We start from the raw sequence: 12,395 nt of genomic DNA on the forward strand, positions 1-12,395 counted from the left end.
TTGCGATCAGTGTACCTTTTGCAATAGGATGCGCTCGGCATGGACACTTGTGAAAAGACGAATCGACGATGGCGGCCTGAGCGCTGTTTGGATTTTTTATTTGCAAAGATGGCAGGTAGAGCCACGGTTAACGTTGTTCACTAGTAAGGATCCATTGAGTACGTGGCCTGAATGAGGATCTGCCAGTACTAGTGACTGAACTCGGCTAAAAGCAACCTGAATCCGACGACATGATCATGAGGAATGACATTAATTGCAAGTTTGAGACACTCAGTCGATCCTCAATAACCAGTACACGTACTATAGATCGGTGAGAAAAGGACCGAGCAGTACTTTCCACTTCCTCGTCTTCAAGCCCACAGCTGGACGATACGACTAGTTTTCAATTCTGGAAAAAGTTAAGGCGTTGAATGATGCCAATGGGTGGTTGGCACAGCCACTTTAACGTAATCAACTGCTTATTCAACCCACAAACTCGGAAATTTAGGTCTGCTCGTCTTCAACGTCAACGACGACGACAGTCGATTGTTGTTCGTGCTCCTCTTAATTTTTTCCATCTCTGACCAAATTCATATAATGTCTGGGAGACCAACAGGCAAACCAGATCTTTCTGGCTACAACTATGGTGCCATTTCATCCCTTGTCTTGACCGCTGATAGGTCTGCTCTGCCCAGGAGAGACAGAGAACCCGATGGTGCCCCTACTTCCCTCGCAGGGCGGATTGACCCTCGCGAGATGGGCTCACGCGTTCAGCGTCAAGCGCCCAAAGACGTCGAGAAGAAGAAGAAAAAAGCAGGAGACGCGGGCAAGCAGGAAGCCCCAGAAAAGGTCGTGAAGCGACGTGCAGAAGCTGGTTTCGGGTACACAGATATTATCGAGGCGACGCAAGACGTTGAAGGACTTGCATACCGCCCACGTACTGCCGAAACTCGTGAAGTTTACGAAGTCATGCTATCCACGGTGCACCAAGTTCTGGGCGACCAAGCACAGGACATTGTTCGCAGTGCGACCGACACCGTCCTTGAAACACTCAAGAACGAGGGCATGAAGGACTTTGACAAGAAAAAAGAGATCCAGGAGGTGTTGGGTCCTATTTCCAACGACGTGTTTTCTCAGCTAGTGGCCCGAGCGCAAAAAATTACCGACTATGGCGCCGAGGATGAGACGATGGCAGACCCAGACATGGAGCGCAAGGATGCCGAAATTGATGACGAAGTTGGAGTTGCAGTCGTATTCGACGAGGAGGAGCAAGAGGATGAGGACGAAGAAGGCTACGAAATTCGGGACGGTTCAGACGAGGAAGGTGACGAAGAGGAGGCAGAAGTAGATGAAACTGCACCAGAAGCTGAGGAAGCAGGTCCTGAGGAGCTTGTCATTGGTGGCTCGTCAACTCGTGGCACGGGCAAAGCCAAAGCAGACAAAGACATCGTCTCGCCGCACGCGATTGATGGTTTTTGGGTGCAACGTCAGATATCGGAAGTTTACCCGGATCCAGTTACTGCAGCAGACAAGGCAGCGTCTGTGCTCTCTATTCTCGGTTCGGAATCAGGCCTGCGCGATTGCGAGAACCAGTTGATGGAGCTGTTCGAGTTCCAGAGCTTCCATGTAATCACAAAATTCCTCAAAAACCGGGACGTGGTGGTATGGTGCACGAAGCTCATGCGGAGTGACGCAGATGAGCGGGTCAATGTCGAGGTGGCTATGCGAGAGAAGGGCGTCGGTTGGATCTTGCGAGAGCTTGCTGGAGACCGCCAGGCCAAGAAGGCGCAGGATGATGCCATGGATGTGGACGAGAAAAAGATAGCAGTACCGAAGACAGCGACCCTTGCACCAGGCTCTACGGTGCAACCAAAGCGCACAGTCGACCTAGAGAGCATGGCATTCAGTCAGGGGGGGCATCTGATGTCCAACAAGAAGTGTAAGCTTCCTGAGGGCTCATTCAAGCGGGCACGCAAGGGATACGAGGAGATCCATGTCCCTGCACCGCAGAAAAAGCAAGGTGGTGAGGAAGAGCTTGTACCAGTCACCGCACTTCCGGAGTGGGCAAGAAAGGCATTCACCGTGCCCAAGCTCAATCGAGTTCAGAGCAAGCTTTACCCAGTTGCCTTCGGTACAGATGAACCCCTCTTACTCTGTGCGCCTACCGGCGCTGGTAAGGTGAGCACGGTCCCGTTATATTTTTCAAATTTTCAGAGACTAAGTTGACCTTGCAGACCAACGTCGCCATGCTTACCATCCTTAATGAGTTGTCAAAATATCGCGATGAGGCTACAGGCGAATTTGCCCTCGACGATTTCAAAATTGTCTATATTGCACCCATGAAGGCTCTTGTCCAAGAAATGGTTGGCAACTTTAACGCGCGGCTGAACGTTTTCGGGATCAAGGTTGGCGAGCTCACAGGCGACTCTCAAATGACGAAACAGCAAATCTCGGAGACACAGATCATTGTCACCACACCCGAGAAGTGGGATGTCATCACGCGCAAGAGTACCGACACGAGTTACACCAACCTCGTTCGGCTCATGATTATTGATGAAATTCATCTGCTGCACGACGAGCGTGGACCTGTGCTTGAGAGTGTTGTGGCACGAACGATACGGAGGATGGAGCAAACAGGAGAGTACGTTCGCCTAGTCGGTCTCTCAGCTACGCTTCCGAACTACCAAGACGTTGCAACATTCCTCCGCGTGGACGAATCGAAAGGTCTCTTCTATTTCGACGCCTCGTATCGTCCGTGTGCGCTTCAGCAGCAGTTCATCGGTGTCACCGAGAAGAAGGCTATCAAGCGTTTCCAGGTCATGAACGAAGTTTGCTACGAGAAGGTACTTGACCAAGCGGGCAAGAATCAGACACTCGTTTTCGTGCACTCTCGCAAGGAGACTGCCAAGACCGCCAAGTTCATTCGCGACATGGCCATGGAGAAGGAGACGATAACGCAGTTCGTTCGTCCCGACTCAGCGACGCGTGAGATCCTCACGGAGGAAGCAGGCAATGTCAAAGATGGCAATCTGCGTGACCTCTTGCCGTTTGGATTCGCTATTCACCACGCCGGTATGACTAGAGAAGACCGAAATCTCGTCGAGGAGCTTTTCGCAGATGGTGCAGTCCAGGTGCTCGTCTGCACAGCAACGCTCGCATGGGGTGTCAACCTCCCGGCACACACCGTCATCATCAAGGGCACGCAGATCTATAACCCCGAGAAAGGCCGCTGGGTTGAACTCTCTTCCCAGGATGTGTTGCAGATGCTCGGTCGTGCTGGTCGTCCGCAATATGACACATATGGTGAGGGCATCATCATCACGAACCACGCCGAGCTGCAGTACTACCTCAGCTTGCTGAACCAGCAGTTGCCAATCGAGTCCCAGTTCGTATCGAAGCTTGCAGATAACCTGAACGCAGAGATCGTTCTTGGAACTGTTCGCAACCGCGACGAGGCCGTCCAGTGGTTGGGGTACACTTACCTGTAAGCTCATCTTGTTCTCACAACAGTAAAAGTACTGACATTTTCCGCAGCTATGTTCGTATGCTGAAGTCCCCAGGACTGTATGGCATCGGCGTTGATTACCAAGAGGACGACAATGGTCTTATCCAGAAACGCGCTGACATTGCACATTCTGCCGCCGTCCTGCTGGAGAAATGCCATCTCGTCAAGTACGAGCGTCAATCTGGTCGTTTCCAGAGCACTGAGCTTGGCCGCATTGCGTCTCACTACTATGTCACATACAATTCCATGGCTACGTATAACCAGCATCTGAGACCAACCATGTCGACATTGGAACTGTTCAGGGTGTTTGCGCTCTCAAACGAGTTCAAACTTCTGCCGGTATGTCTCGAGCATTTTTTATTTGCAATGGGAATCTCAACACTCGCTTTTGTAGGTCCGTCAAGAGGAGAAGCTTGAGCTCGGTAAACTGTTGGAACGTGTGCCCATTCCAGTGAAGGAAAGCGTCGATGAACCCGCAGCGAAGATCAACGTCCTTCTACAGGCTTACATATCGCAGCTTAAACTTGATGGTAGGTGATGATTTAGCTATTTGTCGCGTCGTGCTGATTGGATAATTAGGTTTCGCTCTCGTGGCCGACATGGTCTTCGTCCAGCAATCCGCCGGCCGGTATGTATTTTGTTTTAAGTTATTTTACTCATGCTCACACACCTGTTAGTATTCTTCGTGCTATGTTTGAGATCTGCCTGAAGCGAGGGTGGGCAGTGCCAGCGCGTGCATGCCTTGACCTATGTAAGATGGTTGAACGCCGAATGTTTGTGGCTTTTTGATAAGATCGATGATTATCAACTAATTGTTTGGTTTCCAGGTGGGGCTCCATGACGCCACTTCGCCAATTCAAGGGCGTTCCGCAGGAGGTCATCAGAAAAGCGGAGGGAAAACAATTCGTAGGTTTATGTCGGTTCAGGTGAGGCATATGCTAAGATGTTTTTTTACATTAGCCATGGTATCGCTACTTTGATCTCGACCCTCCAGAAATCGGTGAGCTCATCGGCATCCCAAACGCCGGAAGGCTCGTGCATCGCTTGGTCCACAGCTTCCCCAAGCTGCAGCTGCAAGCACAAGTGCAGCCCATAACCCGCTCACTTCTTCGTATCGACTTGTCTATTGTCCCTGACTTCCGATGGGACGAGAAGACTCACGGAACAGCTGAGACATTCCTCATCATGGTTGAAGATGTCGATGGAGAGATTGTTCTTTTCCACGACTCATTTGTTTTGCGCCAGCGCTATGCTGAGGACGAACATAACGTCACCATCACGGTTCCCATGTTTGAACCCGTGCCCCCGAACTACTACATATCTGTCGTCTCCGACCGATGGTTGCATGCCGAGACCCGACTACCCATTTCCTTCAAACACTTGATTCTCCCAGAAAAGTTCCCGCCTCCCACTCCTCTTCTCGAGCTGCAGCCACTTCCGCTGTCTGCCCTGCACAACAAGGATTTCGAGAGCATATACTCGTCCACCATTCAGACATTCAATAAGATCCAGACGCAGGTCTTCCAGGCGCTATACACATCTGATGAGAATGTCTTTATTGGCGCACCTACTGGAAGCGGCAAGACTATCTGTGCCGAATTTGCTCTGCTCCGCCTTTGGAGCAAACGGGAGCAGCCCAGGGCGGTTTGTATTGAACCCTACCAGGAAATGGTAGACCAGCGTGTTGCGGAGTGGCGCCAGAAGTTCAGCGGCCTGCAGGGCGGCAAAAAGATTGTAAGCCTCACAGGAGACACCAGCGCTGATCTCCGACTCCTTGAGAAGGGTGATGTCATTGTTTGCACCCCATCCCAGGTTAGTTTCTTCAATTACGTTGTAAATCTTTCACTAAACCGATATTTATAGTGGGATATCCTGTCTCGAAGATGGCGACAGCGCAAGAATGTGCAGAACATCGGGCTATTGATTGCAGACGAAATCCAGCTCGTAGGTGGAGAAGTGGGTCCGACGTACGAAGTGGTGATCTCTAGGACCCGCTATGTCTCTGCGCAAACGGAGATTAAGACTCGCATTGTCGCCTGTGGTGTCTCACTCGCTAATGCCAGAGACCTCGGTGAATGGATGGGTGCACCATCGCATGCAATATTCAACTTTTCGCCTAGGTACATCTTGCAGTCCGTAATTAACTTTCAGGTTACTAAGTGATATTTTGTAGCTCGAGGCCGCTGGACATGGATATACATCTCCAAAGCTTCACCATCCCTCATTTCCCTTCCCTGATGATCTCCATGTCTAAGCCTGCTTATCTCGCTATTGTTGAGCACGCACCGACCAAACCCGTCGTCATATTCGTCCCATCAAGACGCCAGTGCCGCCTTACGGTTGACGACTTGCTGGTCCACTGCGGAGCAGACAGCAACCCCGATCGCTTCTTGAATATCGAAGAAGCCGACTTGCAGCTCCACCTCGACCACATCAAGGAGAATGGTCTTGTCGAATGCCTAAAACATGGTATAGGGTATTATCACGAGGCGCTCGATAAGAAAGACAAACACATTGTCGAACGTTTATTCCAGTCTGGAGCAATCCAAGTTTTGGTGGCGTCTAAGGTGTGTATTTTACGACCTTTCTACTGACTAGCAACTGAGTGTATGCAGGACACTGCATGGAGTCTACCCGTCGCAAGCTACATGGTGATCATAATGGGCGTGCAATACTACGAGGGCAAAGAGCATCGATATGTCGATTACCCAGTCATGGACGTCCTACAAATGATGGGTCGTGCTTGCAGACCAATGGAAGATGATCGCAGTCGATGTGTCCTCATGTGTCAGCAGACACGCAAGGACTTCTACAAGAAGTTCCTCGCAGAGGGTCTGCCCATCGAGTCCCACCTGCCCACCCATCTGTTGCACGACTATTTCCTCGCCGAGATCGCCGTCAAGACGATTGAAAACAAGCAAGATGCGATGGATATCCTGACGTGGACGTACTTCTACCGCCGAATGACCCAAAACCCCAACTACTACAATCTTCACAACGTCAGCCATCAGCATTTGTCAGATCACTTGTCGGAACTTGTGGAGAACACCTTGCAAGAACTGGTTAACTCAAAGTGTATCTCGATAGAAGATGAAATGGACGTTTCGGCACTGAACCTCGGGATGATTGCGGCGTACTACAATATCTCCTACGTCACCGTGGAAGTGTATACCCTGTCACTGAAGGAGCGGACGAAACTCAAAGGTCTTCTTGAAGTTGTTGCCTCTTCTGCAGAGTTCGAGTCGATTCCTATCAGGCGACACGAAGACACCATTCTGCGTCGCATCTACGACCGCGTTCCCGTCAAGCTCGATCGTGCAGACTTCGAAGCTCCGCACTTCAAGACATTCCTTCTCCTTCAGGCTCATTTCTCCCGTATCCAACTGCCGCCCGACTTGGCAGCGGACCAAGTTTTAGTTCTGGAGAAGGTTTTGAACCTGCTATCAGCATGTGTAGATGTCATGTCCTCAAACGCATGGCTGAATGCATTGGGAGCAATGGATTTGTCGCAGATGTGTGTACAGGCGATGTGGGAGACCGATTCGCCCCTCAAGCAAATCCCTCACTTTGAGCCGGAGGTATGTCTATTCTTCTCGGCACCATTAACACTGCTGACTGAATTTCAACACAGGTCATCAAACGTTGCAAGGTTGCCGGAATCGAGTCTGTCTACGACGTCATGGAGATGGAAGATGACAAACGCAACGATCTTTTGAAGATGGATAGTCGTCAAATGTGAGTTCTATTGGATTTATCCATCTCAACGGTGTTTGACGGCATGTCTAGGCGCGATGTAGCGACGTTCGTCAACTCATACCCCACCCTTGATGTGTCCTTCAAGCTTGACAAGGGAGAATATACCGCTGGTGCACCTATCACCATGCAGGTTACCCTTGCCCGTGACGCAGATGAGGAGGATCCCGATGACCAAACTGTTGTTGCACCTTTCTACCCAACGAAAAAGATAGCGAACTGGTGGCTCGTAGTCGGGGAGCCGAGCACGAAACAGCTGCTATCAATCAAGCGCGTCACCGTCACCAAGAGTCTCTCGGTGAAATTGGAGTTCACGCTACCAAAAGGAGAGCACGCTTTGAAACTCTTCGTTATCTGCGATTCGTACGTTGGCGCAGATCATGATCTAAGTTTGGATCCCATTGATGTTGCTGAGGGTGAGGACAGTGACAGCGATGATGATAGTGGAGATGAGATGGAGGAGTAGTTGCTATGCTCTTGTAAGATTTCGATGTATCTCTACCGTCATTGTCGTATAGCTTTTTGCCGATTGTTAATTGTATGGTTTATCTATTACTCGCTTGGATATACTGCAAATTTCTGACAGCTACAGACTTTGTCGTACGAAGCTAACTACTGGTATCTTGTCATCAGGGTATATGTTCACTGTACACGCTCCGTGAAAACCATCTTGAAATATGTGATCAGAGACTCCTAAACACAAAGTAGAGTAAGTCACAGTCGTTCACATAGCCGTATACACACCTCATCGAAGGATTGCTTCAAGCTCGGACGCTCCAGCATTCGCTGAACGTATTTCATGATTTTGGCGAACTTGGGTGCCTTCAATTCCTCGCTTAGCTTGTGCCCCATCCCAACAGGGAATTTCCCTGTTTCCATTAATCAGGCTCGACTTCTCGGGAAAAGGAATGAGTGGGTGGTGTACCTATGTCATTTTCGGCGAGGATCTTGAGCCTTGCGAGGTGCGGAATGATGCACGCATCCGCAATGGTGTAATGATCTCCAACCGCGAACTCACTGCCCTCCTCGAGAAGTCCTTGAATAAATCCAATCCCCTTCAGGACATTCGCATATGGCTCACTCCCTTTGACGAAGGCGTAACTCGAATCCCCGATATGTTTAGTAGTCGCATTGATGAAGAAACGGACTTTGGCACGCAGAACAGGATCCTTTGGCAGGAGGCCAGAGTCTGGATAGAGGTCCGCCAAGAACTCGAGGATTACATTCGATTCTGCGATTTTAGCGGACAGCGGCGAAGGATTCTCGGGTTCGACACTGGGCCCCCCGTATGTCACAGTGGGCACCTATGTGATATTACATTCATCCGCAATAGACACAAGACATCATTACACATACCTCGCCAACGGGATTCAATTTGAGGAACCACTCTGGTTTATCGAAGAGATTGATTTGGTAGGCCTTGTAGGGTGCATTGGCTTCGATAAGTGCCAGCTCGACCTGTCAATTTGCGTCAGGATCATGAAAGGGTGTGACATCAGCAGTGATTTCACCTTGTGGCTAAAGGGCGAGGCCTGCGGGAGTCATGGGTCAGATAAGTCTTCCTCTTCACTCTCCATCGTTCAACTCACCTTGTGAAGGTACAGAGTGAGCTGTTCAGACATGGTTTAATAGTAGTTTGGGTGACTTGAACAGAAGAAAGCCTTCATATTTATGTGCGCAGCGGCAAGCAGAGCCTTCAGGTGACATCGGTTGTCGCATCGTTGGCCGACGCTCACTTGAAGTTGTTTGTAATCAGGAAGGGAGAAGATTGAGCATGCTGCGTGTGGGAACGAGTCTTACTCCTCAGATCTTCAGAATTCTTGTTAATCAGTATTATGCCGTAGCTTGGTGAGTCAGTTGCTGACTGAAATCCGGCGCCTGCTAATTCTTGGTAGTTCGCATCAAGTTAGTTGCTGACTGAAATCTGTCACTAACTTAATCAGCCGAGCTTACCCATGTGAATAAGTACTTGAGTTGGGAAGGTACTTAGGAGAAGGCAGTGAGTCTACGCGCATTCGGCCCATCTGCTAACCTTTGCCTTCAGGTTCAAGTTGATGGCGACTGATCTACCCTCGCAACGGCACCTCCGCCATTCGCAGACAACGAGGTCATGGTCGTCTCAACACCCATCCGCTCACGGACTCTACCATCCAGCTTCCCCGAGGCTCCCAAACAACTTTAGAATTCGCCTCCCTCTCAAACCACATTTCCTTCCTCAACACGACATGAATTTTCTGCACGATCCCTTTCCTGGTGCGTCGTCTTCCCCACAGCCCCTCCAATGTCCTAGCAGTAGTCTAACAACAGTGAACACCATCATGAACGAACACGAGGCAAATACGCGGTCACGTGCAAATTGTAATTTGATTGTAAACCGTTTCAGTCCCTCATGGACTCCACCATGGTACACAGGAACTAGTACTGTTGTCATCCTTAAACTATCGACACTCACAAACATCTCGGTGACATACGCCAATACACTCGCTACACTACATACCACGCTAACATACACTTCTGTAGCAAGCAAACAAGGTGTCACCGAGCTGGGAATCAAGGACCGGCGTTAACGAAGGCTACTGCTCGAGCTCGAGGCTGCTCTTGTGCGGAGCGCTTGCCAGTGACTGGAGCGCTGGAACGTTAGTGGTCTTGAAGGTCCATTGATCATTTTCATCGCGCAATATTCACCGTTTTTTTTCTGTCATTCTTGCACACAGACGCATCTTCGCACGCACTCCGAGTCGTTACCGTACAAATTTCGTTGTACTAGGACACTCATGTTTAGGACAAATTTGAAGGCGTGTATTATCGCTAAGCACAAAGCATAAATCATAAATCATGGTATGGATCCGGGGTATATTCTGGTATATTAGGCCTGGTCCGCCTAGGAAAGACCATGAGATACAAGCTGTACAGCAGTCGACGATAAGAACAAAAATACAACATCAATCTAGCCTTAGTATCATTCCATTATCCCGGGCCACGAGTCAGAGTCACTGCATTGAAAACTGTTTGCCCACCAATTCTCAAACCTTGTAAGAGGACCATCCTGTTCCACAACATCCGTAACCACTTCCCTAAAACCTTGAATCTGATCAGCGCTTAAAAAATCGTTCTCTACGAGTCGGAGGGACTGTATGCAGACACCATGTTGGGCTCGCGTTTTCATGGCATCCTTAAGCTTTTCAGCGTCACCATCCTCGAAAGTGACCGATTCGATGAATAGAGCGCGGAGGGAGGGATATGATATATCTGGGTCCTGTTCGCCTTCGTTGATCTTGAGGGCATCGATGAGGCCTCCAATGTGGCTGCAGTTATTATAGATCATTTCGACCTCCGGCAAGAAGGCGGACCCAGCGCGCCAGAAATCTCTGGTTGGACGGTGATCTGACCCATAAGCGAATGTTTGAATCTTGTTTTGCGTGCCAGTGACGAGCCGACATATATCATATATGATGCTTGGCTCGGCTTGCTCCCATACCTCGAAGGTAAATTGAATTGATAGTCGTATATCATCGTCAGGAGTATTCCAGATGTCTGGCTGTTGCATCTCCGTTGACGTGCTAAACTGGACAACAAAAGAAGGGATACAATAGTCGATGGCGCGCATGGACCGAAAGACGGAACCAGTCCCATTAGGATACCTGTTCATGGCCGAAAATAGACCAGAAAAGTCTTGAGGGCCACCGATTTTGGTGAGTTTTAGAGCGATCTTGGCATTGGCGGGAATGGATAAGTGCTCGAAGAGAGACGTGGCATCCCGGATCGAGATGGCACCTAGCGCTATACTTTTCAACCGAGCGAGTGACACTTCGTCGAGCTTCGTTGTGCTGGAAACTATGTCCAGCTTCTCGACCGTAAGATGCTCCAATGCAGGCATACGGCTCAGAGCTGACAGGAGCTCCGGTACGGTAGTTTGATAGGTGGTCGTTCTTGTGACGCATAGAGTTCGAAGCCCACTGAAAACATGCGCTGCCAAGCTTAAGCTAAACATCCCAAGTTCAACACTCCGAAGCCGAGGTGCTCGTTCTTTAAAGATGTCGCTTGAAGTGAGCCTGTGTGTGAATAATGGGGCACCAGGGGGCTTCAAGCTGTAGAATTCGAAAACTTCAAGCAATGGTGCGGGCTGTGATAATAACAAGTCGGTAATGTGCTTGACTTCCCAAAATGGTGAGGTAAATCGTAGGATCTTGATTCGAGGTAGTTGTGACAGGATTGGCACCAAGCAATCTTGTAGCGAGACCTCAGTGTTGTAGGTGACGACTAAAGGAAAGTCCTTCGACCTCTCGAGCATGATACCCACATAACGAGGAGAGGGAGTATAGATGAATGTCCAAAGAGTGGGGCACTCGAGAGCGACTGTGCGCCAGTGTCTGCAGACGTGTGTGACCACTAGACAAGCAGGGACATCATCGTGCGCAGATCCATCGAAACGCTTCACTTCTTCCAAGTATTCGAAGACGCTCTCGAGAACCTCAGTTGGAAGGCGAGATATGCGGGGGACCAGAGCGTTCTTGCGAGAGCGAAGGACGCGCGCGGACTCAGCTAATATAGCAAGTTCGATGTCGATACAATCCTTGCGATAGTTAAGTTCGCGCATGGACTCAGCTAATGCAGCAAGGTCTTTGTCGATGTCAGCGGATGCACTTGTGGACGTAACATCGGCCAGGGGAGATGACATCATCGCAATGGAAGATCTGTGGGGCAAAGTCGTCAGTTGAGTGCAGACGAAACCTCAGTTAGCTGCAAGTATTCATCACCTTTTGTGGTTCGGGGGACAGGTTTCACAAATCAGTGTTTGCAACGGATTCGAACAAGGATTCAGGTATAAGAACAATGGCAGTGTCGCACGGATCTATATCCAATAGATACTGTCAGTCGTAGCACGCGATAACTGATGTCTGGTTTACCTGTATCAAACAGCTTTGCGGAGTGTAAGCATAGGTAAATCTCAAGGAACAGTTAAATGTCTTACCTTGGTTGCAGCACGCGATAAAGCAGAGGTTAGTTGTGAGTTATATCTGCAGAAGCCGCCGCTACTCAAATAGACGAGAACGCTCTTGTAACTGAGACCGTAGTGGAAAGAAGACCCGGCGGTTATGGATCCAAGGTCACAAAAGATTCAGCAGTCACAATAGATAACCAGTGTAACAAGAACGTA

General features: G+C 49.7%; 4 protein-coding genes across 4 annotated transcripts; 2 read left to right on the top strand and 2 right to left on the bottom strand.

The window, feature by feature from the left end:
• The first annotated feature begins 470 nt into the window (after positions 1–470).
• DEU56DRAFT_336202 (putative RNA helicase) lies at positions 471–7,870 on the top strand. Its single transcript, XM_041345733.1, has 13 exons — positions 471–2,157; positions 2,214–3,463; positions 3,514–3,823; positions 3,879–4,014; positions 4,064–4,112; positions 4,162–4,257; positions 4,312–4,390; positions 4,445–5,296; positions 5,348–5,604; positions 5,658–6,051; positions 6,100–7,062; positions 7,116–7,219; positions 7,271–7,870. The coding sequence occupies exons 1-13, from the start codon at positions 577–579 to the stop codon at positions 7,701–7,703; spliced, it is 6,504 nt and encodes a 2,167-aa protein (XP_041208815.1). The 5' UTR covers positions 471–576; the 3' UTR covers positions 7,704–7,870.
• DEU56DRAFT_802009 (thioredoxin-like protein) lies at positions 7,611–8,888 on the bottom strand. The gene is given in 8 exon segments (XM_041353170.1): positions 7,611–7,747; positions 7,873–7,923; positions 7,934–7,936; positions 7,981–8,106; positions 8,163–8,541; positions 8,594–8,695; positions 8,749–8,769; positions 8,827–8,888. The coding sequence occupies 7 exon segments, from the start codon at positions 8,857–8,859 to the stop codon at positions 7,880–7,882; spliced, it is 708 nt and encodes a 235-aa protein (XP_041208816.1). The 5' UTR covers positions 8,860–8,888; the 3' UTR covers positions 7,611–7,747; positions 7,873–7,879.
• Positions 8,889–9,185: 297 nt separating this feature from the next.
• On the top strand, positions 9,186–9,891 carry DEU56DRAFT_336197 (uncharacterized protein). The gene has a single exon (XM_041345732.1). The coding sequence runs from the start codon at positions 9,292–9,294 to the stop codon at positions 9,802–9,804; it is 513 nt and encodes a 170-aa protein (XP_041208817.1). The 5' UTR covers positions 9,186–9,291; the 3' UTR covers positions 9,805–9,891.
• A 305-nt stretch (positions 9,892–10,196) lies between these two features.
• Positions 10,197–12,020, bottom strand: DEU56DRAFT_980490 (uncharacterized protein; the record flags this gene model as incomplete). Its single annotated transcript, XM_041359786.1, has 2 exons — positions 11,995–12,020; positions 10,197–11,931 (listed from the first exon to the last, which is right to left on the bottom strand). The coding sequence occupies exon 2, from the start codon at positions 11,916–11,918 to the stop codon at positions 10,197–10,199; it is 1,722 nt and encodes a 573-aa protein (XP_041208818.1). The 5' UTR covers positions 11,919–11,931; positions 11,995–12,020.
• Between the last annotated feature and the right edge of the window lie 375 nt (positions 12,021–12,395).

This window comes from Suillus clintonianus (genome assembly GCF_016758775.1).
Source record: "Suillus clintonianus strain FC179 chromosome Unknown DEU56scaffold_32, whole genome shotgun sequence".
NCBI lineage: Eukaryota > Fungi > Basidiomycota > Agaricomycetes > Boletales > Suillaceae > Suillus > Suillus clintonianus.